This window comes from Epinephelus lanceolatus, chromosome 3, assembly GCF_041903045.1.
Source record: "Epinephelus lanceolatus isolate andai-2023 chromosome 3, ASM4190304v1, whole genome shotgun sequence".
Taxonomy (NCBI): domain Eukaryota; kingdom Metazoa; phylum Chordata; class Actinopteri; order Perciformes; family Serranidae; genus Epinephelus; species Epinephelus lanceolatus.
In genome coordinates, this window is record NC_135736.1 from 32,905,475 (window position 1) to 32,932,556 (window position 27,082).

A 27,082-nucleotide genomic window follows, 5' to 3' on the forward strand; every position below is an offset into this window, starting at 1 on the left:
TCATAGTGGAAAAAAAAATGTCTATGAGAAGTACTTACTTTGCTGCAGCTGACAAGCTGACGTCTTTATGTGCGGCACTTCAAGTAAGTGTGAGTGAGCAGGAGAGACCAACAGTCAATTTTTAAAGGCTGTATCAGGTGCTTCGTGCTTTTGACTATACAAGAGTCAAAGCGGGAGTATGACGGGGAGAACAAGAGTGTTTTTTTGCATATTAAAATGTGCATAGCTGTTACGAGGTGAGGTAGAGAGAGTTATAGTCCGTCTGTTTCCGGCCTGCATGTAAATGCTCACAGATAGCGACCAGCCTCTTTGGAAACAGATCTTTCTACATGTACATGCAGTCTGAACAACTCACACGAGGCACGCACATCCCCTGCATTATAAAACATCTTATGCATTCCAAAATTTCCCAAAATGAATTCACTGCTCTGGCATATTTTTGTGTCCTTTAAAATCTAATGGAATTGCCACACTGAGTATGTGTGCTGTGACCTAAAAATCTACGCCTGTGTGTGCTATAGTGTGTCTTTACCCACATACCCGTAGGGCCCTGACTCCATCTGTCCTCCCACTGAGCTCAGATCCCCAAATAAAGACTTTCATTCCAACATGACAGGGCTTTTCCTGCATAGCGAATTTAAAGGTGGCCATCCTCAAATTCTGCACCGCTTTTACCAAAAACCTGACCGTGACCTCAATAATAAAACTGTTTCAGGACTGTTGTGTTAAATCCCTCGCTGTCAACTGTTACCGCAATGACTGAATCAATCCAATCCAGCATGGTGCTGGGGTGAAAAGGCACTAGAGTCGGATGGCATGCTAATACACCCCGGCCATTATAGGCATAATTCATGTTATCAACAAAGAGAGGTACATTAGTGCAGGAAGATTTTATTAGTCAACAAAGTGCTCAAGTAACAAGTGAACCAAATGTCAACCTCGCTGTCCTTAGGTGACTCACTGTGATGAGTCACTTCACACTGAGTGTTTTTTTTTTTAACAGATGAAGCTGTCTTTAAATATTGTTTGCAATATTTATTGTTTGAAGATCTTTTCATAACAGCACCACTTTATTATTTCAATGAAAAATAATACTTAACTTAATAATATTTAATTATATTTCATAGGTGAATCAGTGTTTAGAGGAATGGGTGCCTCATTTTGTCATATTTCACCCCTTGAGACGACTGACGCTTCCACAGCAAATTAACTGTTGATATTAAAGTCAAATATTAGTGACTATGTGATGGGAACTACACCCATTCTCAAAATTCATACATGTTATGGTCTTAGACAGTCCAAAAATATGGGTAAACATGAACAACTCTCTCCCAAATCTAAAATCAAGAGCGGTGAAACTCAAATTTTTGTTGTCAGAGTATAAAGTCTGCAGCTGCTCCATAGACAATAAATTGGGAAAGATATTATAGGTGACACTAAGAGCACCTGGGGGAATGTTCTGAGCATGTGGTTACATTTTCTGTTTCAGATCTGAGAACACTACAATACAATGAAGCTCATTTTGGTATCAAAAAAGAAAACAAACCCATTGTGGCCCCACAAAATCAGCCTCCTATTCATTTTAAGAGTCCAAATTGCATGCTATGCACTACATGCTCATTATGTGTGCGAACATGAACGTATTTCTGTGTGAATAAACAGTAGTATGTATCTTTTTAGACACCCTGAGCTATAATTACCTCGTCACATCCTGAGAGCCTCCTTGCCAGTTGGAGATGTATAACCATGGTAACTACTGCCAACCTCAGCTCTACCATCAATTCAAATGTATATAAATGCTGAATGTTTCATTCTTGCTCGACACTTTGGTATCCAATCGGCCATCTTGTTGTGCAACAATGGAAATGAGCCCTTATGCTTTTTTGTGTATTTTAATCATAGGCTGCATAAATGAATGGATGTAGCTACTGTGATATCACCCATTGGTTTGTGGACTGCCGTTTTAAATAATAATAATAAACTTAATTTATGTGGCACCTTTCATACAGCACAAAGTGTTTCATAATAAGGGCAGTATAAGCACTGAGAGCTTCACATGGAAATGGACATAATGGACATAAAACAGACAAGGCAATTCAATATAAAAGCACATTTTAAACTGTTAAAAACATGGATTACCTGATTCATAAAGATTATTATTAATTATAGAGTTGTAAAACTATAAATCATAAAAGATTCTAAAAGAATTGCAGCATCGTGAAGCGTAAATAGAAAGAATTTCAGACCTGTATGAAGAAAGTCAGAGCTAGTTAAAGGCTAAAGTGAACAGCCATGTTTTTAGCTTTCTTTGAAAAATATTTAGCGAGCTAGCTTCCCTGATTCTGTATGTAGCGTGTTCCACTCAAAGCCTTGAGTTTGATATTTCGGCTGTTGCCAGTTTGGTTTTTAAGAGCCAGAAGTGACCATATTTGGAGGAGAGGGTGGAGCTGTTAATAAGTGAAGGGTGGCACTGACTCAAAGACTGTAGCAAAACCTCACAGACAGCCTGTCACTCATAAGCAGCCCTGCCCTTAAATATGTGTAACTTTGGGCCTTAATAAAATGTAAATAGATGAGTTATTAAAAAATGTCCCCCTGAATAGTGACATAAATGTTGAAATTAGCTAAAAAGACCACAACTGTTTTTGTACCAGGCTTAAAACATATTTGTTTCTGCTGTAAAGTTGGGCATTTTAACCTGGGGGTCTAGGAGTACTGACTCTCTTTCAAAGCCAGCCTCTAGTGGCCAATTGATGAACTGCAGGTTTTGGAACTTTAGCATTGGCTTCCTTTTTCAGCCTCAGAGTTTGCCACATGATTTTAATCCTTGACAAATTTCAAGGTTTTTTTAGGAGTCTGTTGTTATCATCAGCTTGTCACGTATGTTTTAAGTCTTGTCACATAATATGATCTATCTGTCTGTTGTCCAGCGGAACGGTGATGACGTGGTTAGCATTGCCGCCTCACAGCAAGAGGGCTCCAGGGTGGGGGAGCCCTTCTGTGCAGAGTTTGCATGTTCTCCCCGTGTCAGCGTGGGTTTTCTCCAGGTACTCCAGCTTCCTCCCACAGTCCAAAGACATGCAGGTTAATTGGTGACTCTAAATTGTCCGTAGGTGTGAATGTGAGTGTGAATGGTTGTCTGTCTCTATGTGTCAGCCCTGTGATAGTCTGGCGACCTGTCCAGGGTGTACCCTGCCTCTCGCCTAATGTCAGCTGGGATAGGCTCCAGCCCCTGCGACCCCTAACAGGATAAGCAATAACGGAAAATGAATGAATGAATAAATGTCTGTTGATGTCACAGCGTTAGGTGTCCGCCATCAACTGTTATGAACATTGTCTTACTGCATTGTAATGTGGGATATTTATGTCAGCGTAGTGTCTACTGATTGGATACTGTAATATGTCACTGACAATAGTATGCATTTCACACACTGTTGGTTTAGTACTAAGGTTTTGGACACAATAAAAAATATCACATCTGTTTTAGCAGAACATGTTAGTATAGAAATTCGGATGCAGCAACTGTCTATATAGCCCCAGACTTTATACTTGATGACATCACAAGTTTGATTTAATGGAAGTTTCCTAGGCCATGGAAATAACCTATTGGGACTCTTAATTTAGGCTGTGTTCCCATATTTTTTTTTTTACAAATACTGGAAAAAATTGAAATACTAAATCATATTATATTTTTACATTTTCAGAGGCTAAACTTTCCAAGCATGTACACAGCATTCTGAAACCCTTGCAATATATTTGATGAGGAACTCTCAAAGGTAAAAGGTGGAGGGGGGGCGGTTGATGTCGCCTCTTAGTTATATGCCAAACGACAATGAAATTGAGTGGATTTGAACTGATGCTGACCTCCCTTTTCTCTCTTAATAGATCTTGTACCTCAGTGTCCTAAATTGACTCATTTCAAACTAATTTTGGATGTCAGTGAAAAAAAAAGTACAGATGAGGTCATCCCCCCTTTCTTGTCTTATTCATAAGCTGCCCTTTTGCTCCAGCTATAGACCCGTGTCTGTGCCCTGCATTTAAACATCTTGTCTAACCTTTAGTGTCACGGACTGTACATGTTCAGGAGCAGTTGAGGCAATGTGCTCAGCATCCTTGCCATTTTCATTTCCGTGGCCAGAATCTCCCTTCAACAACATACACACAGTCCTCAGGATGTTTTTTCCTCCCTAATTAAAGATGGAAAAGAATCCACATAGCAGGCGATCTATATTCTCGCAGATTTGGGCGTGGTGTTGTGCTTTTACAGATGATTGCACATTCTTGGCAGTGAGATAGAGGAGATGAAAGGTACTCTGTGTTCTTTTTTTCAGTCTACCAAAAAGGAATACTTGTTTACAGTGTGATCAGGATTATTCATTCCTCGGTGAGTGTGAGACAGATATAAATTATTGTGATCGCTGAGAGAGACGCTCCTGTATTTTTGTGTGACTAAATGTCCTGTGATGTCTCAGTGAAAGAGACTGCAAGGAAGACTGGTGACAGAATAGAAAATAAAGGAGTCAAAACCAATATTTAAAACGATGACATCTGTTTGGCAGAGAGAACAACTTGTCTATATTCACTCACTCATGCCTATTAATGAAACGAGCACCGTCATACAACAGCTTGTTAGGCAAAAAATATCAACCAAAAACTGAATCCAGCTTCAATATTCAGAGCTTTTCTTGCCTGGAGAGGCTGTGCGAGTCTGAGTCTGTATTTAGGTCTGCCATCCATGAATCTAACCACTGCAGCGCAGTCAAAGAATGAGTAACAGATCAAAGCTGACTAAGGACAAGGAGCAGCACCCCAAAACAGATAAACGCAATCATCCAACTCTGCAGCATCCACAGAAACTCAATTACTAGAACAAAGCCACCGTACATGTGAGTTCTTGTTGGTTTGTCTTTATGGAAACAAAAAAAGAAAGTGAAAGTCTGAGATTATCTGGAAGCAGTGTGTAGCTGCTCCCATGGAATTGTTGCAATACAATAACATACACATCCCAAATTATATGCACCAGATACAGCATCTTGCAAAAGTGCATGTGTAGCCCATACACAGCCGTGCAGACGCACAAACTCCTGCAAGTACCATGCCTCACAGCTCAGTATATCAGGTCATTACTATTCAGAGAGGATCTGACCATACCCTGTCTCTGTGGTAAGTTAGGAATTAAACATGCACCAGCTTCAGGCAAGCACAGAGGGCTAAGCAAAGGGCAATTTGTCTCATTTAACTGCTGCCTGTCTGCCGAATAGAATCAAATTATGCAGGTCTTTTGCTTTTCTAAAAAGCTGTACTGTTTTACATAAAAACAGAGTCGATGTGATTACTACAGGCCACGGCCTCGCTCAGAAGAACAGGTTCAGAAGAAACTAGCACTGAGTTGTTCTCAAAGCGTCTGAGCCCACATTGCTAGATGGCTTTTAGTTGTTAATCTAATATACCAGAGTCTGTTGCACTCAACTGGTTTGATATTTCTCCTCACAGCAGCAGCATTAGGTCAAAAATAGAAACTACCTGCTCTTTCCAAACATCACCACAAGGGGTCACCCACATACTGTAAACTAGGAAACCTTGTAGACAGAAAACATCAACACCACTGTGAAATATATCACATTTTTTACAGACTGTTCATCCTGGTATAAAAAAAACAGAGCATTATAGTTTTTAAGAGCATGATGAACACAATGAGAAAGGGGAAAGACACAAATGGATGGCCAAAGAAGAAGAAACTGCCGAGGTTTATGTCAAAGTGAATAAGTACTCTGATCATGGTTAAAACTAAATCATCTGTTTCTTCTCTGTGCGACAAGTGTCAATCTAACAAAGTGACTCCAACACATTGTTATATAACCTTTCCTAAGATTTAGAAGCACTGGTGCAACATTTTTCAGACAATTTCAGGCGGTCTTGATTCAAGAATTGAACCTGAACCACAAACTATTGTTTTTAATATTCCAGCGACATTTGACAACCTCACATCAGCTCAAGGATGACTTTGTCATTTTCTTTTTTTTTTCCAACTCTTTTTTTTCTATTGTGTTTTTTATTTTCATTTTCATATATTCTAAAAGAGAACAGTCTATCAGTTTTCTCAGTGCACTAATTATCTATGTTGCATTTGTATATTTACTAATAATTTATTTATTTGTATAGCCTGTATTTACTCATAATCTGTGCAAACTGACACCCCTCTAAATAAAATGCTTTAACTATAAAACTAAATCATCAAGCTTACTGTATGTTAATAAAATATATGGGTACAAATATCTTTAAAAACGTGTGTAAAAGTAGGTTATGTATTTTGACTGTTTGATACATGTCTTATTGATTGATTATTGATTGATCTCTGTCTCTCTTTCTGTCTTATTGTGTCATACGGATTATTGTTTATCATGGTGATCTTTTCTGTAGGACATCTATTGCACGTCTGTCCGTCCTGGAAGAGGGATCCCTCCTCAGTTGCTCTTCCTGAGGTTTCTACCATTTTTTCCTTGTTACAGGGTTTTTTGGGGAGTTTTTCCTTATCCGCTGCGAGGGTCCTAAGGACAGAGTGATGTCGTATGCTGTAAAGCCCTGTGAGGCAAATTGTGGTTCGTGATATTGAGCTTTATACATAAAACTGATCGATTTATTGATTGATTACTGGAGTGCATAATCACCCCAAAATTAACACAATCAATGGTTAGTTAGTGCTGATACAGCGCTGTGGAGATAGGGCTGGCTATGCAAAACTGGTTAGTCCGATCCAAAACCAAATGACTTCAATGACAAACTCCTCTTCCATCTCTAATTACAGATGCAATCTAAACATTTAGTGCAGTTAATCTCATATCATTTAGAATGGTGGTTCCAAACTAGTGGGTCGCGATCCAAAAGTGGGCAGTGGGTGCGTTCTGAATGGACCGCAAGTGACTCGCAAACGTGTCAAATTGGTAAAAAACATACTCTATTTTTAAGTACAGCGAATTTCCGACATGGAGCTTTTATTTCGTAGTGCCATTTTCTGCTATAGACTGAGTGACAAAGAGAAAGCAAATTAGCTCCACGTTATTTCCAAACGCAAGTATGACGCTTAAGTATTAAAGTGGACCTTGAACTAATGACTAAGGAGAAATCTGGACCCTGGGACTGGACCAGTTGGGAACCACTGATTTAGAGAATAACTTCTTTAAATTTGTACTTCAGTGTACTTAAGAGTTTTCACATTTTGTTGGACTTTACACAACTTATCTATTGTTGTGTGCGCTCTGTCATCCAAATTCAGGCTACTAGAACACTCCTGTAATTAAACAGAACATCTTTACAGTATGTGTTAATTCATCAAATCCAATTCTGGTCCTGAAAATCAAGACTGTTTTGAAACTAAGAATGTGCGTAACATTATATACCTATGTCCACTTATCAGGTAAACACCCTAGGTCTTGTAATAGGTTTGTTCCTCTAAAAATACACATCTTATAAGTATCTTCCTGAAGACTCCGTGGCAGTTCAGTAATATCGGCATCAAGCAGCAATATAAAGGAGCAAAACTGCAAAACCTTTTATATTCTACTACTGTCATGCATTTGGGTGAGGTACAGCTGTGCTCAAGTAAGCAGCTTGTGCTGAGTTTGTAACAAACAGCCAATCTGATTCTGCAGACAAATCCAGGTTAGATGATTTAGAGAAAGATATAACTATTGATCCTGGTGAGGAAAAGAGGCAGATGCAGTGTGTAGCAAGTCATAAGATTTAGTGGAAAAAGTCTTGCTAGTACGACTGATTCTGCTGCCAAGGCTAGTGGGGACAGTGCACAGTACTGAAAGTGCTATGAACCTAAATATCACTGAGGTGCAGTGGGAAGCCTTTATAATGATACAATATAGGACTCTGGGGCTGTAAAAAGATTTAACATTCAGAAAGTTATATTCATCAGGGCTGAGGTGACTGGTAAAGCATGAAGTACACTAAACAAATCACACTGTCCAATATAAAGTGTTAAGTTGCTTAAATTAATGATACAGTGAACAAACTAGCTGCTCATGTTGGTTAGAAGCCTTATTTTGTAGCCAGAAAGGGAAATGTCCTGAAAATGCTATAGTATGTGTTGTATCTCTGAAACTATCTACAATCAAGGTTCAAGGTTTCTTTATCAGTAACCAAGGGTAAATGTGTTGTCCAAAACAATACGTCCCAGCATTACAAATTTAAAGGACATTAAAAACTAGTATCATCTACTATAATTTGACTTTAATGAACTTTTAGTCAAACAAAGTTATAGTAGGGACATAGGATAGGCCGAGGAGTGAGCAGAAGAAGCCAGTCCTTGGGAAAAGAAACCGGACAACATTCAGTGGATGAACCACCTGTGGATGAGAGTAGTGCTAGCCCTAGCCAGCTAGCCACAGAGAAGCAAAGTGCTGAGAAAAGCATGGCAACCCTGGATGTGATTCTTCGGAAACTGGGAGATTTTTGCCAAGAAAACGGCAAGATGCTAAGGGAAATTAAAGACCAAATAACCACAACAAAGAAGAGGATTGATGAAGACAAAAAAAGAGTTACGGAGGTGGAGGAGGGAACACAAGTCCTTGAAGACACACTGTTGGAGTTACTATAGCGGCAGACAGGTTAATGGAACAGGAGGGTTGAGCCAGAAGAGACAACCTTAGGATCCATAGTATCTGTGATGGGGCCGAAGTAAAATCACCCTCTGGGATTTCTTTTGTTGAGACACTAGTATCAAGATAATATCAAGGTATAAGAACTCCCATACTGTGTGTGTATGACTTAAAACATTATCAGGGTGAAGTAGATCGTTGTATGCTGATGAGACTCTCGAAAGGGAAATGTGCAGCATTCATTTAAAGTTGCTCCCTATATGCCAGGTAAATGTCTTACATCTAGATATATATGCAAATGAAGTCAGGGTCTCATCAAGCATGACAACGGCGGAAGCGTAAATTATCAATGGTAAAATTTAATACATAAATGAAAGTACTACTTTTCAACCTGAAAGTTCAGCTCTTAGGCCTGTTCCTAAGTGGCCTCTGGGTTTTTTTATCCTACGAGACATTTTTGCATTCACAACACCTTTTAATCAGCATGTTTGTAATGAAAATCAAAGTACTCCAGATCACTCTCCAATACCCAAACCACCTCTGTGTCCTGACCTGTAGAGACATGATCACCTCACTGACAAAAAGCTCCCAGCTTTGAACACACCAATAGTTCACCATCAGTGCACAACCACTAGATGGTAGCAGCAAATCATGTTGAAGTAGAACACTCAGTTTTGAGCACAGATGAGTGTGTGTGTTTCAGAGATACAGAGACGGAGATTAATAAGTGATACGTGAATATGTTTTTGTGACAATGAAAACGAATGTTAATCCAGATATTAAACGTGTCAGTGAGGAAGCTCATGTACATACAGCAACACTGGCACCCTTCACAAAGTGGTGCAGGTAAGAACTCCTCCTAATGCACCGTGCAGTATTTCTAATAATGTTTAATGAATGCGTCTTAGTAGATTGTGGAAATACTAACTTGCACACACGACAAATCACATTAGAGTGACAGTTGGAATAAAGTCATGAAGGCAGGGTTCCATATAACCTGAATTATGTGTGTGACTTTATAGGCGGAAAATAAAATGACAGGTGATTTAGCCATCTTATATATCAGACCTGGAAATGTCAGATCATATTTATGCATCTAGTGTACACAAAGCTATAGTTCTCTCACTGTTGTGTTTAACTACAGGGTGCTATAATGTGCACATGCAGCAGCGTGTCTTAATAAAGTCGCGAAAAACAAGCAGCGTCTGTATTCATAGGTTTCTGTGAGCTTCAAGACAAAGCAGCAATCTAGCTGTGTTCAACAGAGAATTGCCTCAAATGTGCACTCAAGTTGGGATATAGCAGAGTCTGAGTATGTATGTGCTAAGTGTCGTATTTAGAAGAAGAAAGAATGCTTGTTGACTTACATCGAATTCATTGAGGGCAGCAGCCAGTTCTCCAATGCCGGCATGGCCGTGCTTCTCATCAGTGGGCGAGGTGGCCTGTGCAGCACTGGAAATGCCTCCTATGGCCTCCTGGACCTGCTTGAACACGTAGTCTCGGTTGGCACGTGTGGCCGCCACATCTGGGTGGCGCAGGAAGGCCTGTGAGGCCGTGTACAGCATGGTGGCGTTTTTCTTCAGGGCCCCGCGGGCAGCTGCCATCTCATCTCGACACTGGGGGTCTTTCAGTTCCTGAGGAAGTGACAAAGGTTCTCAAGTTAGCACTAATAACCCCTCATTCCTTTATGAACTGCCAATGCATGTTTAAGAATTAGAAATATCCTATAAAATACACTTAGTGGCCACTTTATTAGGTACACCTGGCAAGCACAAGGTTGGACCCCTTTTGCCTTCAGCGCTGACTTAATTCTTTGTGGTATAGATTCAACAAGGTGCTGGAAGCATTCCTCAGAGATGTTGGTCCATATTGACATGGTAGCATCACACAGTTGCTGCAGATTTGTCAGCTACACGTCCATGATGTGAATCTCCCGTTCCACCGCATCCCAAAGGTGCTCTACTGGATTGAGATCTGGTGACTGTGGAGGCCATTGGAGTACAGTGAACTCATTGTCATGTTCAAGAAACCAGTTTGAGATGATTTGAGCTTTGTGACATGGTGCGTTATCCTGCTGGAAGTAGCCATCAGAAGATGGGTACACTGTGGTCATAAAGGGATGGACACGGTCAGCAACAATACTCAGGTAGGCTGTGGTGTTTAAACCATGCTCAGTTGGTACTAAGGGGCCCAAAGTGTGCCAAGAAAATCTCCCCCACACCATTACACCACCACCACCAGCCTGAACCGTTGATACAAGGCAGGATGGATCCATGCTTTCATGTTGTTTACACCAAATTCTGACCCTACCATCTGAATGTGGCAGCAGAAATCCAGACTCATCAGACCAGGCAACATTTCTCCAATCTTCTATTGTCAAATTTCTGTGAGCTGACAGGAGTGGCACCTGGTGTGGTCTTCTGCTGCTGTAGCCCATCTGCTTCAAGGTTCGACATGTTGTTCGTCCAGAGATGGTCTTCTGCATACCTTGGTTGTAACGAGTGGTTATTTGAGTTACTGTTGCCTTTCTATCATCTTGAACCAGTCTGGCCATTCTCCTCTGACTTCTGGCATCAACATCTGATCATCCTCTGTAAACCATAGAGATGGTTGTGCATGAAAATCCCAGTAGATCAGCAGGTTCTGAAATACTCAGACCAGCCTGTCTGGCACCAACAACCATGCCACATTCAAAGTCAATTAAATCACCTTTCTTCCTCATTTTAAAGCTCGGTTTGATCTTCAGCAGATTGTCTTGACCATGTCTACATGCCTAAATGCATTGAGTTGCTGTCACGTGATTGGCTGATTAGCTATTTGCGTTAATAAGCAGTTGACCAGGTGTACCTAATAAAGTGGCCGGTGAGTGTACATGTAACAGCAAAAGAGTGTATTTCACAAAATGTTTTTCCATATTTTGTCAGGGGCTGAAAAGAAAAGACAAGAAATATCGATGGCATTATTCCTTCACAACAGAGCACAAACTGATACCAGTTCAAGAATCTTCCAGTCAAAACATAAGTTCACATCCCATCTGACGAATTGGTATTGTTCCAAGAACACAAAGTTAGGGCAGCGTCAGCAGATCAGCAACCCTGGAGCTGGATGGTATTCAGCTCAGTGTTTTGCTTTGGGACAGTTCAACGGGGTGGATGCTTGCCAACATGACACTTGTAGGAAAAATCGTCTAAAAGCTTTTTGTCACACTGGGGGCCATGTTAGATATTCTAACACTTTCATGTGTTGTCCTCCTGGGAAAAATAAGTACTCCTGTGGATAATTTGCTGATTTGCAGTAATATGAGCAGGTCTTTTTAAACGCTGCTAAAAAAAAAAAAAGAAAAAAAGGAAGAAAGGAATTCCTAGCATACATTACTTACTGTGCATTTCAGCTCACACTGAACATATACAGTAACAGGCAATACCATTTACGATTTGAAAAAATGCCATAAAGTTCACTTTTACTGCCTATCAGCTGTAAGTAAAGCTATAAAATACCAATATACAGTATATTAAAGAAACCACTCGTAATGTCTGATCACGTCATAATGTCTGCTTTGAATGTGTTGGAACTGTCAGTGCCGTTTACATAATCCCACAACTATTAGTACAATAATTGATTGAAAATAGGCTCCTTTTCTGCTACAGTAACCAAATTTCCCCTACAGGAAAATGTTTCATCTTGTTTAATCACATCATAGTGGCAGTGTGTTTGTGTTTCTATGGAAGCTAGCCTTAAAGAGACAATGCAAAGCAGATAACACTGCATATCATTATGATGCGGGCCAATATTTTGTCAGAATGAGCCACCAAATAGCTCCTGTTATATGTCAGTAAGGATTCTCTCTGCACAAGTAAGACTGTGACTACATTAATTTTTTTAACACACGTGCTTCTCAATTATCCATCCATCCATTTTCATGCGGGTATCCGGGGCCGGGTCATGGGGGCAGCAGGGCAAGCAAAGCATCCCAGAAAACCCTCTCTCCAGTGATGCTTTCCAGCTCCTCCTGAGGGGACCCCAAGGCGCTCCCAGGCCAGATGAGATATGTAATCCCTTCAGCGTGTCATGGGTCAACCCCAGGGCCTCCTACCAGTGGGACGTGCCCGGAACACCTCTAACAGAAGGCACCCAGGGGGCATCCTGATCAGATGCTTCTTCGTTAGATCTGTTAAAACTTGGATCTAATCCCAATACACCCCTTGTCCCTACCAGTTAGCCTTTAACCCCTCTGCTTTGCACATTCACACTTAGGGGTAAGGTGTCCGATTTTTGTTGGGGTAGAGGGAAAAGGTCAAGTGTTAGGGCTTTATGGCCATATAAAGGGAGGCTTTCCAAAGGCACACATAACTGAGTGTTATGAGAAATCATCAGTAAGATAGCTGCACAAGTGACAAAAAGAACCCACAAATGTATTTTCTTTGTTAATAAAGATTTAAAAATGACAATAACCATGGCATGGTGGTGCACTGGTTAGCAATATTGCCTCACAACATGAGGGTGTCTGGTGGAAAGTTTGAACCCTGGAGTGGGGGAGCCCTTCGTTGCAGAGTTTGCATGTTCCCCCTGTGTCAGCGTGGGTTTTCTCTGGGTACTCCGGCTTCCTCCCACAGTCCAAAGACATGCAGGTTAATTGGTGACTCTAAATTGACCATAGGCGTGAATGTGAGCATGAATGGTTGTCTGTCTCTATGTGTCAGCCCTGTGATAGTTTGACGACCTGTCCAGGGTGAACCCTGCCTCTCGCCTAATGTCAGGTGGCATAGGCTCCAGCCAAATTGCAGGCATCCATGCTTTTCTGTGTCCAACACATAAATGGCAAATGTCATTGTGATGATACCGTTATTGCCATTGGCGGCTGTTGATGATGTATCAGGGTCTTGAGGGATTATCCCATTCCATAGGGGAAGAGTTCGACGACTACCCATAGAACGCTGCTTTGAGAAGCAAAGCGGTCCTCGAAAACAAAGGGGAAGGGGCCAGATTATAAATGGAATCAGGTTTTGGTCTGAGTTTGAGCCACTAGTGTTCCCATACATTATCACACCAATTATCTGTAGGTGTTTACCAGTATTCTCCTCTGCACTTACAACCTACATATGAAGTCGAGGACTTGCCGAGGCACAGAGAGCCAGAGTGCAGACACTTGTCGGAGCTTCCTCCTATGGGGACCCCCTGTACCTGAATGTGACACACACACGTCTGAAGTGGTTTATTTTCTCTGAGAAAGACAGAGTGGGAGACAGGGGGGCTTCCAGTTACCTGCTGTCTGCGAGCTGCAACATAGTTAAGCTTCACCATCTCTTTCCCAAACTCCTTGAAGCGGTTGGCCAGGTCCTGCTCATTGGTTGCATTCTTTACTCCCTCCAGGGCCTCCTCCACCTGTGACACACACATATACAGTATATATAGGATCTTTCAAACACTCTGTAGATGCAAATGAAAACTAGCATACATTGATCTATGTAGTTTAATTCAGGAATCAACTTTAAGCCATAAATGTTACAACATACATTAAAACATTAATGGAACACTGTGTAATTGCAACCGGGTTTAAAAAGACAATAACCATTTAGTTGTGCAATTTTAATGGGTCTCACTCCAGCAATCTCCATCCTTTTTGCTGGTACATTCTGATTCTAAACTCTTTTCTATCCCTAATGAAAGTGACGCACAAGATGTAATGGAAAAGAGAGAAGAGAGAGAGATAACTTTTAAGTGGCCTTTGATGGCAGGGCTTATACTGGCTAGAGTTAAGCCCCTCTGTGGGCCTCAAGACTGAGGCTTGGAAAAAAAGGCTCTGAGTGTGAGTGTGTGTGTTTGTGAGAGAGGGACAAAGTGAGTGAATGAAGGCGCATGAAGGCCTGAGTTGGTTTCAGATTATACCAATTGCATATCATTATTTCTAGCACTCTGTATTAACTTCTCTTTTCAAAAGCCCCGAGCCATTTTCACAAAACAGGACTAAGAAACCTTCGTTCTAGAAATCACTCTGCAGTCAGTGAGTGGGACGGGTATGTGCAGTTAATCACACCAGGGCACTATGGTATGATATTAATATAGTACAATCAGATGTGTGTTCTCAGGATACTCCTCCACGCCTCATCTATATGCTAATATGTTCAGAGGTTGCGATAAAAGCATACATTGCTTCAGTGGACTGTACAACACCGGGATGTCTTTACTTTAACATCTGACTTACTGTTCACTTGATGCTATCACTTACAAAAAGATTTGGGGAATCTGTCTTTTCAAGGAATGTTAGCGATACTGATATGAGTCCTTGACTTTGTAACTTGACTTATGTTAAATCTAACACACATAAGCAATATGCACAACACCATGAGGTCACAGAGTCACATTGTTGAACTACTGCTCAGGAAGTACGCTTTGTTCTTTGGCGGAAAACATCATATCTGCTTAAGAGACCCGCGGGACGATCCCAGCTGACATTACTGTCTTTCTGAGGTTGTAGGTGGCTGAGGAAAAACTGGCATGGCCATTTTCACAGTGCTACCTTGACCTCTCACCTCAACATGTCAGAATGAAAATGGGTTTTATGGATACCCACGAATCTCTGCTTTCAAACATACCCACTTTATGCTACTCATTATCGTAGTGAGACCATAACTTTATATAATGACCTATTGTGACCTCTGAGGTTATCATAGCCTCATGAAACTTTACAGTCACAAACTAGAAACCTCAGGCATTCAGAGGATGGATGGCTTTCATAAGTGTATTGACAGTAGGGGAGATTCTCAGCAGAAGTGCTTGCTTTCCAATTGCTAAAAAAATCCAGTTCGTACAGAAATCTCTAAATGTCAAATGTTTTGGATACCAAAACACAGCATGGTTTTTCTCTGGTGTTCCTCAAGGTCTTGTTGTATTAATGTGATATTTGGGAGGTATTTTGACATTTTTTTATCAGTTCTTGAGAGGTTAAAAAACACTTAAATTTAGCACCAATTGACCTTTCACTAATCCATTCCCCATCCCTTTGTGTGGTCCAACAAGCTGTCGGAGTAAACATGGAGCCTACACTGTAACTAACTGCACTCCCTGAAGAAACATAATCAAATTTTTGGAATAATGAAACAGTGATTCCAGAGAGAAGCAGACAGAGGGGTCTACAGTCTACAGTGTTTGAAGGATATATCCAGGATGTCAAACTGACTCAGCAGCAACAACAGGTTAAAAAGACAAAGATAGTTAGAAGCTAAAGCTGAACTATAGGCTACAGATCACAGTGTAAAAGTGAACCACCACATCACTGCTGATCGCCACAGAACACAATGAATATAAAGGGAAACTTTGCTGATATTGAACCAGCTGTGTGGCATCGCAGTGTGTGCAGATGAATGGGGTTTGGCTTTGCCCCCGTGCCGCCAACCGCCAGACCTCCACTGGCAGATGGGCAAGGAGCTCCTAAGGAAGTCAAACAACGTTCATCTGCACACATTGCGATGACACACAGCTGGTTGAAAATCAGCAAAGTTTCCCTGCTTCCCTTCACTGGTTCCTGTACAGCAGGGTCGGTCTTTTTTTTCCACTGTTATAATCATTATAAAAGCAAGAGCATGTGTATACATTCAGTAGGCTATATCTTCAGTAGCTAGCTAGCTAACCCTACACTTTTCAGGGTCTGATTTTGGTTTTGGAACAGGGAAGAAACGTATATCTTTTTCCAACCTCTCCAGGTAACGAGTATCATTAATACACGACGTGCCCCAGGCACAACATTTAGCTCCAAATCCACAAAACCAGCCTGAAAATGAAGGAAATCTGAAACGACTGCATTAGAGTCAATGGAGCATAGCTGTGTTTTTGCCAGACCCTGGTCTGAACCGTCCCAGTGTTTCGTAATGACTGGCAACTCTGCGCTTTGGGGCTGGACTTAGCAAAGGGTATATTGTGTGTAACAAATGGTATTAGCCCAAAAACTGCTTCAGCAACTTATAAGACATAAATGAACATGAGAATGGCTAGCATATATTTCCATAATAATGTTCTAAGCCCCTATACACTCCAAACTCTTAAAGTCTGAATAGGTGCCTGACCAAAACACAACGTATATTACATATTCATAGGCAGAAAACTTGACAAACTGTGCTGAACTGCATCTCAAATTACCCTTCAGGCTCTCAGCTTTCAGATGATGCTGACTGTTGACATGCTATCACCCCTAAAGTTAAGACAAACATGGGTGTGTTGTGTGTCTCAGAGGGTTAAAACAAGGTGATGACTGCACTTACAATTTTAAGGTGAGCCAGCAGCCTCATGACATCAGCCATGTCGGCGAGGATGAGCAGGCGGGTGACAGCAGAGAGCAGGGCGCGGGCGGCCCTCACCATGGTGCCACGTTTCACGGAGGAACACGGGTCATCGGCAAACTCTGACGAGGCAATGCGCATTGTCTCGCCTGCAACAGGGAAGGGAGAAAACAGTAAGTGGAAGAGAGTGGTTTTAGTTTACAATGAAAGTGGACAATATATTATCATCTGTGTGAGTGTGTGTATTTGTGTGTGCATTCCGTACACCCCTTTCTTATGTATACATTGTTTAACAGCAGTTGAAGATAAAGTGAGCTACTGCTGTGGTATAAATACACCAAGATGACTGATTGTTCCTTGAATCTGTGTCTGCACTGTACATAACCCATTTAAGACCCACCACTAACTTCCTTCATCCAATTCAGAGCTTATAAATCTGTGTTGTTTGTTGGGAAATAGATCCGAATTTCACTTCAAAGAAGCCCAAGTTTGCCCAAACCCACACATGCAGAGAATCAATGAGCTCGTAACCTAGAAGCCTTAAATCATCACAACTGGTGAGCTGTTCCTCTACATAATGTGCTGCAAAGTGGTTTATTTATGACCTCCCTTCACCCTTTTCAACATAGATCAAGTAACATTCCAGGGAGAATCATCTCATCCGTGTATCTGGGCAAAACTCGTCTCTCAGAGCTCTAACAATGAAGACAAACTGCATAATAATGCTGAGTTAATGTTTTAATACAGTTTCTTTGTTTAAAGCAGCAACAATGAGGTTCTTCAGTGTTTATTTACCATTAAAATATAATTTTTATGCTTGCCCAAGTACCCACTGGAAAGAAAATGGGCTATTTTTTAATTAATGTTGCTTAAGACTTCCTGCAGGATCAGTAGCAAAGTGGCAGCAGGTCAACACTTGCAGTGCCAAGTCTCAAAATTAAAACAACTCTTCTCCAGCACACCATGCTTTATTCACCAAACATTTTCAGCTATCTTGGCTTCATTGGGGTACGAGTGCCAGCTCTTGGCATAAATTAAAAATAGTGAGCAAATAAAACTGTTTGTCCTGTGGTGATGTTACGTCTACAGTGTAAGCAGCCAGACAAAAAAAACTAATCAGAGAAAATGCACAGGTTGCACTCAAACACAGACTGTTGCGAGTGCCACAAGTCTGTCTGGCCCAGTGATGAGCTAGTGAAGAGTGACAGTACAAAGGGCCTGATTAATGAACCACTCTGTGGTCTGAAATCAGCATCTATAATTTAATCATGACAAGATAAAGGGGTGTGAGATGATGAGGTCACTGTGACTCGGGTCAGATGAGGCAATGACAGATTTAAGGGTGTTTTACAATTTGCAGTGACCTCAACGAGGCCGATGACACCTCTAGCTGCTGCTAAAGGTCTTGTAAAAATGAAATATTCTGCTAAAATTTGCTGAGTACAGTCAACATTGCGGATTTCAGACACCATATTTCCAATGTTATTAACATAAAAGAGTTCCCCCTGACATGTAATTATATCCAACCTAGCATAAAAGTGTGTGAAGGGAGAATAAAGAGAGTGTCCCATCAGCAGCCAGATTCTGTGCTAAAGGGCTTTTGAGCATGCCCGTCTTTTCATAATGGCGGTAAAAGGTTAAGAGATGTGGAGCATTAACTTTTATCTTCTATTCTAGTGTTGGTCAGCCAAAGTTTTTTCCTGGGAAAGGCAGGTACTGAGTTTGATTCATTGCCTTTTTTTAAAGGGCAGAGCTATGCCATCAAAAGAATCAGAAAGGGCAGTGCTTTTATTCATGAGCACAAACAACACAAACACAATAAATGTGCTACATTAGTTCAAAACATGCCCTTAAAGATACCGAATGTCTTTCATAAACTTTTTAACACAGCCGTCCTTTGGTTTTGGATCGCATGTCAAACAGGTAGGAAGATTGATCTTGTCCTATTTGATGTCAGCTGTGGTGATGACCTGTATGGCAACAGTCTATTTCACGCCTCAAAAGAGCTGAGTGCCAACGCATTCAAGTCAGTGTTCAACAGCAGCAGTGGCCAAGTGGAGCTGACAGTGCAGGATGAGGAGTACGGCTCCCAACACAACATACTGTACGCCGAGCTCCATTTGCTCTTTCTGCTGATATAGTTATTGAACAGGGAATCCAATTCCATTCTGGGGACAAACATCTGATTCACAGAAAGGCTCACTGACTTGTTCTCAGCACAGAAAAGAAACTTTGGAAACTGTGACATTGCCCCGTCTGAGCGAGAGCTCCCTGAAAGATTGAGCGTGATTTGTTGAAGTAAAGAGTTCTGTCGACGCAGGAGTTTTGGTGTTACTGAAATCCCCAAATTGTCGCTAATGAGAATGGGTTTCTATAAAAACTCAGCGAGGCTCCCCCGCCATCACAGACAGTCGAAGCTTTAACGATGCATGACTTTAGGGTAAACAACTCCAGAAATAGGCTCATTACATTCATGAAGCTGCGCGTATAAAGTAAACCCCAAACTAATGGCTACTAATCTGTTATATTTAATGGACTTGCCTTGCCACTCTTAACTCTACATCTGTCTAAAGTACACAGCTTCAGACATTTGACGTGATACGTTCTCCAAGCATTACACTTATAGCAATCACTCTTCCTATGTATAGCCTTCAAAGCTTCAAAAAAAAAAAAACATTGGCACCACAGCTCTTTCACAGAAAACAGTGCCAGCAGTGCTAATCATTTCAGCTGGAAATGATGCTGAGTTGAGATCCGCTCAATAATATCTGTAGAATCTGCATAATTCCATGTTCAGTATGTTCCACATTGCCAAATGTAGTAGTCAGGAAGGTACTCTGAAGCTGTAGTAACTGAATACCTCAACATGAAGCATCTATTAACATCATCACGACCAAGATTCTTTTGTCTTTCGTACATGAAAGTCTTTGTTTTTTCAATGGGCAAGGATTTTATAGTTACAGGTGAAGCCTGAGTTTACATTACCACTTCAGCGTGGTACTTTGTTTCTTGTTTAAATGATGTTTTGCCTTCCCTGTACACATACTGAATGGGCAGTGAGGACAGTGAAGAGCATTATTATTGCAATCCAGTGCAAAACACAAAAGCTCTTTCTCTTACTGGGTTGTTTTAGTGAGTTACATAAAGGTGTTGATGCTTTTGTGTCTACCCTGTTAACCTCATACATATCTCGCAGTCCCTTCCTCTCTGTGTGACTTTTGTTCAGCAATAAAAGTGACTGCACATTGCACTGACAACTTGATCTCACAACTGCAAGCATTAAAATTTCGAAAATGTAGTCCTTTTAAAAATCAGAGAGAGGTGTCAGTTGTTTGCATATGTCTCTACATCAAGTTACCCATTTAGACTAGACTTTTCTGTGCTGCCATTTAAGTGCATAAAAGTAATTTAAAGGCAGAATGAGTAGGATTTTCCAAGACTCGTAAAAAAACGAGAGGCACTTGGAGAGCGCAGACCTTCGCCAAGGCCAAATGCTCTATCTCACAATATTAAAGGAGCAATATATGGCACTCAGAACATTAATAACATAAAGAAATCATGTTCATGTCCCCATTGGCTCGCTAATTGCCATCACTGTGCTTTGCACTGTGCACTATCTGGTCCGGGCGTCCGTGAACTCTGCCTCTGTTACTGTTGTTAGCACTGCATTGCTAGCCATCACGTTTTGTGTTCAGCCACCTACAGTACAGGCCAAAAGTTTGGACACACCTTCTCATTCAATGCGTTTTCTTTATTTTCATGACTATTTACATTGTAGATTCTCACTGAAGGCATCAAAACTATGAATGAACACATGTGGAGTTATGTACTTAACAAAAAAAGGTGAAATAACTGAAAACATGTTTTATATTCTAGTTTCTTCAAAATAGCCACCCTTTACTCTGATTACTGCTTTGCACACTCTTGGCATTCTCTCCATGAGCTTCAAGAGGTAGTCACCTGAAATGGTTTCCACTTCACAGGTGTGCCTTATCAGGGTTAATTAGTGGAATTTCTTGCTTTATCAATGGGGTTGGGACCATCAGTTGTGCTGTGCAGAAGTCAGGTTAATACACAGCCGACAGCCCTATTGGACAACTGTTAAAATTCATATTATGGCAAGAACCAATCAGCTAACTAAAGAAAAACCAGTGGCCATCATTACTTTAAGAAATGAAGGTCAGTCAGTCCGGAAAATTGCAAAAACTTTAAATGTGTCCCCAAGTGGAGTCGCAAAAACCATCAAGCGCTACAACGAAACTGGCACACATGAGGACCGACCCAGGAAAGGAAGACCAAGAGTCACCTCTGCTTCTGAGGATAAGTTCATCCGAGTCACCAGCCTCAGAAATCGCAAGTTAACAGCAGCTCAGATCAGAGACCAGATGAATGCCACACAGAGTTCTAGCAGCAGACCCATCTCTAGAACAACTGTTAAGAGGAGACTGCGCCAATCAGGCCTTCATGGTCAAATAGCTGCTAGGAAACCACTGCTAAGGAGAGGCAACAAGCAGAAGAGATTTGTTTGGGCCAAGAAACACAAGGAATGGACATTAGACCAGTGGAAATCTGTGCTTTGGTCTGATGAGTCCAAATTTGAGATCTTTGGTTCCAACCGCCGTGTCTTTGTGAGACGCAGAAAAGGTGAACGGATGGATTCCACATGCCTGGTTCCCACTGTGAAGCATGGAGGAGGAGGTGTGATGGTGTGGGGGTGTTTTGCTGGTGACACTGTTGGGGATTTATTCAAAATTGAAGGCACACTGAACCAGCATGGCTACCACAGCATCCTGCAGCGACATGCCATCCCATCCGGTTTGCGTTTAGTTGGACCATCATTTATTTTTCAACAGGACAATGACCCCAAACACACTTCCAGGCTGTGTAAGGGCTGTTTGACCAAGAAGGAGAGTGATGGAGTGCTGCGGCAGATGACCTGGCCTCCACAGTCACCGGACCTGAACCCAGTCGAGATGGTTTGGGGTGAGCTAGACCGCAAAGTGAAGGCAAAGGGGCCAACAAGTGCTAAACACCTCTGGGAACTCCTTCAAGACTGTTGGAAACCATTTCAGGTGACTACCTCTTGAAGCTCATGGAGAGAATGCCAAGAGTGTGCAAAGCAGTAATCAGAGCAAAGGGTGGCTATTTTGAAGAAACTAGAATATAAAACATGTTTTCAGTTATTTCACCTTTTTTTGTTAAGTACATAACTCCACATGTGTTCATTCATAGTTTTGATGCCTTCAGTGAGAATCTACAATGTAAATAGTCATGAAAATAAAGAAAACGCATTGAATGAGAAGGTGTGTCCAAACTTTTGGCCTGTACTGCACATGTTTGCCTGCAACGTCTGAGGTGAGGCCCAGACTATGAATGTTATATACTGGAAAATTAAAAATGATTTATGTATCTGTCCCATGATTCAGATCTGCTTCAAAATTTAATGGGTTCGTCCTTGGCCCATGTCTGAACTGCAGAGGCCCTCTGTTTGTATAAGGGCTGCTCCTGACTAAAATTTCCCAAGTTGATAGTATAGAATAGTCGTCATTTCGGGCCATTAGTCGAGTGGTTTGAGTTGAAGGTGTGAGAAAGAATAGCGTCAGTAACATTGTTAACACTGTGCTACATTACAGAGAAATACAAAACCGTACTAATGAACCTTCATTAATATAGGCCTATATTTTATCTACAAGTGCACGTCACACACTGAGCGAGCCGCCTGTTAATGACGCTGTCGGCAAAGCAGTAATGATTGTGCTAAGTGGCTAATGGGCATGTAGCTACTTCCATGTTTCAGATGATACGTCATGTTTGTAGTCGACCAATGAAGATGAGTTTACATATCACCTTGGGTTCGTCCTTCACCTTCTCAAAATGATCCCACACTTTGGATTTGTTTTTTTTTTCTGTGACTAAGCAACTAATGAAATCTTGCCGACGAATGACCTCTCTGGTTGATTAACATTTGGTTGACAATTAGGGGGCAGCTTTAGTTTGTATTCTCTTATCTTGCCGTGTTTGGGAAGTTTCTGGGCGTCAACGTTTTGGCAGTGGTGTGTAGTTCCCAGCCAATAACAGCACGCAGGGTGTGAGGGCGGGACTCTATCACAATGTAGTGACCAGGTGCCAGATCATAAGCAAGAGGAGCCGCTGAGCTGGGAAAGAGGGGCCAGCTTTGAATGTTACGTTAACCAACGGCAACAGACAAATTCTATTCATTTTGCCTTTAAGACATACACTTGCATTTTTGATTTCATGTTACATAGAAAAGTTTTAGAATTGTGTCCTTTTATAAGTTATTTATAAAACAAGCAAAAAGAAAAAAAAGTTAGACAGAAAACAAGGCCAACGGACATGGTTCCAGAAGGACCGCTGTGACTCCAACCCGAGGGGACTGACTGCAAGTGGTCAACCCTGAACTGATGATGGATGATGCTCTCGAAAGTTTAGAAACAACCCAGAGTCACACATCACCACTGTACTATAGCTCGAGTATATGAGTCAAATATTGGTCTATGAAGGAAAATGTAATAATATAATATTGCTGAGGGCAAGGAGGAATCACTAGATGTCTGAATGTACAAGTTAACTTTGCACTGACAGTTATCTGACCAACATTATAGCAAGGATATGACACAACAGCTGTAAAAACACAAGCATAAGTCTGCATGAGAACATTCAACTGGCTCACCTTGCTTACGAACATCCTCCACAGCAGCAATGAGCTCCTCCTTGAGGTCCTGGCTGTCTTTGGCAATCTGCTCACCCTTCTCCAGAAAGTTCTGGGTAGCTTGCTCAACAGACACTGCCAAGACATGGGCCTTCTTGGAGCGCCCCTTCTTCTTACTGGATGGCCCTTTGTTGCTGGTGTTCACCAAGGTAGTCACCTGGGAAAGACAAGAGGTCATTACTGTTAGTATAGTAACATTAACAGTATGTAAACCATATCGACAATGGTAACAACATGCAGCTTTTATGCATTTCTAATGGCGTCACTGAGGTCCTGGCTTTGGAGGTTATGCCACATTGCAATTGTGAAGATCAACCACTGATACTAGAAGCAAAAAAAAAAATAGAATAAGGGAATAAATCAGCAGCTTTGAAATATTTTGGATTTCGGAGAAAATAAAGGTCAACAGACAGAGCACATGGCGTATGTAAACAATGCTGTTATGAGATAAAACACAACGTAACGTTACCTCCTTGGACGGGCATCTCATCCTGCTAACTTCTCACTACAGCAACAACAGCAACTCAACCGTACTGTTCTGTCAGGTGATGCAGTGACTTAAACCACTGGTGAGTGAGAAAAATAATGAGGTTACATGTAAGCTGTTGAGCTATAAGTAGAGGGAAAAGTCTGCTAGCCGCTAGGCTAATTTATGTAACGTAAACACGCTTAAAAATGGGTCACTAGCAGAAAAAGAGTTGTTTTGTCCCTGAACCGTGAAAGTTATTATTGAGCTGATTTTGATACTTATAAATGATATTATCATTAGTTCATCTTTCATGACTGTTGGGAGAAGTTTGCCTTCAGGGTTTTAAGCCAGGTAGACCTTAAGTGGAGTCCGTTTAGAGTTGAATTCACTGCACTTAAGCCATTACAGTTACTTACATTACTTGTGCTGTTTTTATTCTTAATGGCCAAAAGCAAACAGGAAAGGGGCGGCACCTTCTTCTGTAACAGATTGTGTTAAATGGGCAGATAATACCGTTTCATAGTGATTGCAGGCCCCTAAATCGAATCAACTTGAAATCGCATTGTGGAAGACTTTGTAATATTGGCAAATATCGTATCAAAGAATCAATATAATGTAGTAACATGATGAAGCTGGTGATTTACACCCATAATAATAATAGGAGTATATTTTGTCCTGGTTGTGTGACTATATAATGAAACAACTTTGGAAAAAAGCTTCAAACTACAATGACAAATAGTCATGTCTAAATCCATAATATGGGCTTCCACAACTATAATGAGGCAATCCATTACAAATGCTATTACAGCAACAGAAACATGTTCAGTTTTACATAGCATCAATCAGGTACATCGCCTCATCTTAGACAGGGCTCACTAAGACAAAATACTTATCCCTCTGCCTAAGTAGGAGTGCTGTACAGTACAGCCAGTCCATCAAGCCATCCTTCTCAGCGTAAGAAAAATGTAACCGAAATGAGCCTCAGGCAACAATTCCTTTGATCTCAGCTCTTTTGGATAGGCTACACTGCACAGAATCAATAAGATGATGTGTTACTGAATCCTACAAAATGAGCCCTTGATCTAATTGTATTGGTACAGTCAGCCTTTTGGAGGAGTATGTTTTGTAGGAGAAATGTAATAAGATACTTTCCATTAAGACAGCTTCTAGTACAGTCAAGAAGCTTTTCACTGTTGGAATGCAGAACTATTGATTTCTTAACACGGCAGACATTCAGTCAAGAAGATGACATACAGTACAGAGACATACAAACACAATGTGTTACTTCATGATATTGATGTTGTAAGCCTCACAAGAAAACATTTCATACAAGCAATCTTCCTGCTGAAAGAAGTCACAGAATTACATGGAATAGACAATGTCACTGAAAGCTTTTACCTAATCAGCAATCACAAAGTACTCTCAAGAACATGCAAGCCTCGGGGTTGTGAAATATCTGCTCAGTACTTGAAGATAATCAGGACACGCACTGATAAAGTGTTTAGTTTTGGCTTCTTCAACAAAAATAATGTGAGAAGAAGAAGCTTTCAAACTACCCATATCAGTTATACTGAGCTATAATGAAAGTGTCATTATCATCAAACCAAAAGTGATCACCTCATCTGAAAGGGTACTTTGAAAGTAATTAACAGGAAGCTATGAAACAAGCAATACACTAAACTCACTCAGCCTACAGGACAGGCGACGGAAAAGCAGCAATCGTTGCTGCCTGTCAATAATTCATTAAAGGGTGGAATTATTTCCACCCCCTGTACACTGGTGACACCTTTGCTGAACACGACGGCACATGTCTGTCTGGAGCTGGCGAGGAAGCACATGGACAGAACTGCTCATTACACACTCCAGTCAGATTTTGCTGTAGGAGTATCAGTCTGACAGCAGCCGAACCTTCACAATGGGGTGATATGATTAGTTTGTGGAATATATCAGAGGCTTTCTCTCTGAAAAAGCTGCTAAGAGCAAAGTTATGTCCTGTCTAGGCTGCATTACTTAAGGGCTTCGAGACTGGAATAAAAACTTTAATGATGTATGCCCCCGCTTAGGATGGATCCAGAAATAGTAAGGCTGATATAAGTCCAAGTTAACCTTTCCAGTCATTTTAAAGCATTTTTTTTTTGCCTAAAAAGCAATTCATAATTTAATGACATTATTATTTTAAGAATCTGTATTCAAAGCCGCCCCAACGACTAACTTTGATACATCTGTTTACCATCAGCTCATCCGCTCAACATCACCTCACACGGCTGAACGACTGCTCATTATGAAGTGCAGCGGTGTGTTTATTTCAATCTAACTTTGTGGAATCAATAACTCATCATTATATTTACACATGAAAGCACACACGAAACCTGCACACACACACACACACACACACACACACTCCCTCCACCCCACAAGCAGACACACAAGCACTCAGACGCTGGCTGCCCACATGAAAGCGTAGATGCACTGAGACAAACAGACTCCCTATTCTTTCAAGTTCCACCTCACGGACCGCGCTGAGAATTTCTCTGATTGTTGTTCGGCAGGTAAATCAACAGCACTCTATTGTGTCCGGCTAGATGCAATACTGTAGCAGGCAGTGATGCAGAAATATGATTTGCGTCTTTGTAGGCTCTGCATTACTGCATTACAATAGCCAGTTCCATACGCCTGATTAACATATCATTATGCTAAGTCCCAGAACAGTCTTTTCTAGCTTGTAGCAGGGTCTTGGATTTGCGATAAACCCAGTGATGAGGAAAGGAAATATTCATTTCTGATTGGCTGTCAGGTGTCTTTTGAAATCATACATCAGGACAACACAGATAAAGGCAACTGGTCAACAGTTTAACGGATACTCTGCTGATATTCAACCAGCTCTGTATCATAACAAAGTGGGTAGTATGTGTTAATGAACTATGGTAAACTTCCCTCCATCTTACCAGCGCCGAGATCTCCCTGCTCCTCTTCCAGCACAAGGCGGATTTTCACTGGCTCTCGG

At 41.2% G+C, this 27,082-nt stretch overlaps 1 protein-coding gene across 1 annotated transcript in view; it reads right to left on the bottom strand.

Annotated features, from left to right (window-relative positions):
- ctnna2 (catenin (cadherin-associated protein), alpha 2) overlaps window positions 1-27,082 on the bottom strand; it is a 536,848-nt gene that overhangs the window by 426,390 nt on the left and 83,376 nt on the right. Inside the window, exons 3-6 of the mRNA XM_033623313.2 lie at window positions 23,571-23,766; window positions 16,862-17,028; window positions 13,869-13,988; window positions 9,974-10,240 (exon numbers count right to left, since the gene is read on the bottom strand). Coding sequence (XP_033479204.1) covers window positions 9,974-10,240; window positions 13,869-13,988; window positions 16,862-17,028; window positions 23,571-23,766 — 750 coding nt within the window. The remainder of the gene's footprint in view (window positions 1-9,973; window positions 10,241-13,868; window positions 13,989-16,861; window positions 17,029-23,570; window positions 23,767-27,082) is intronic.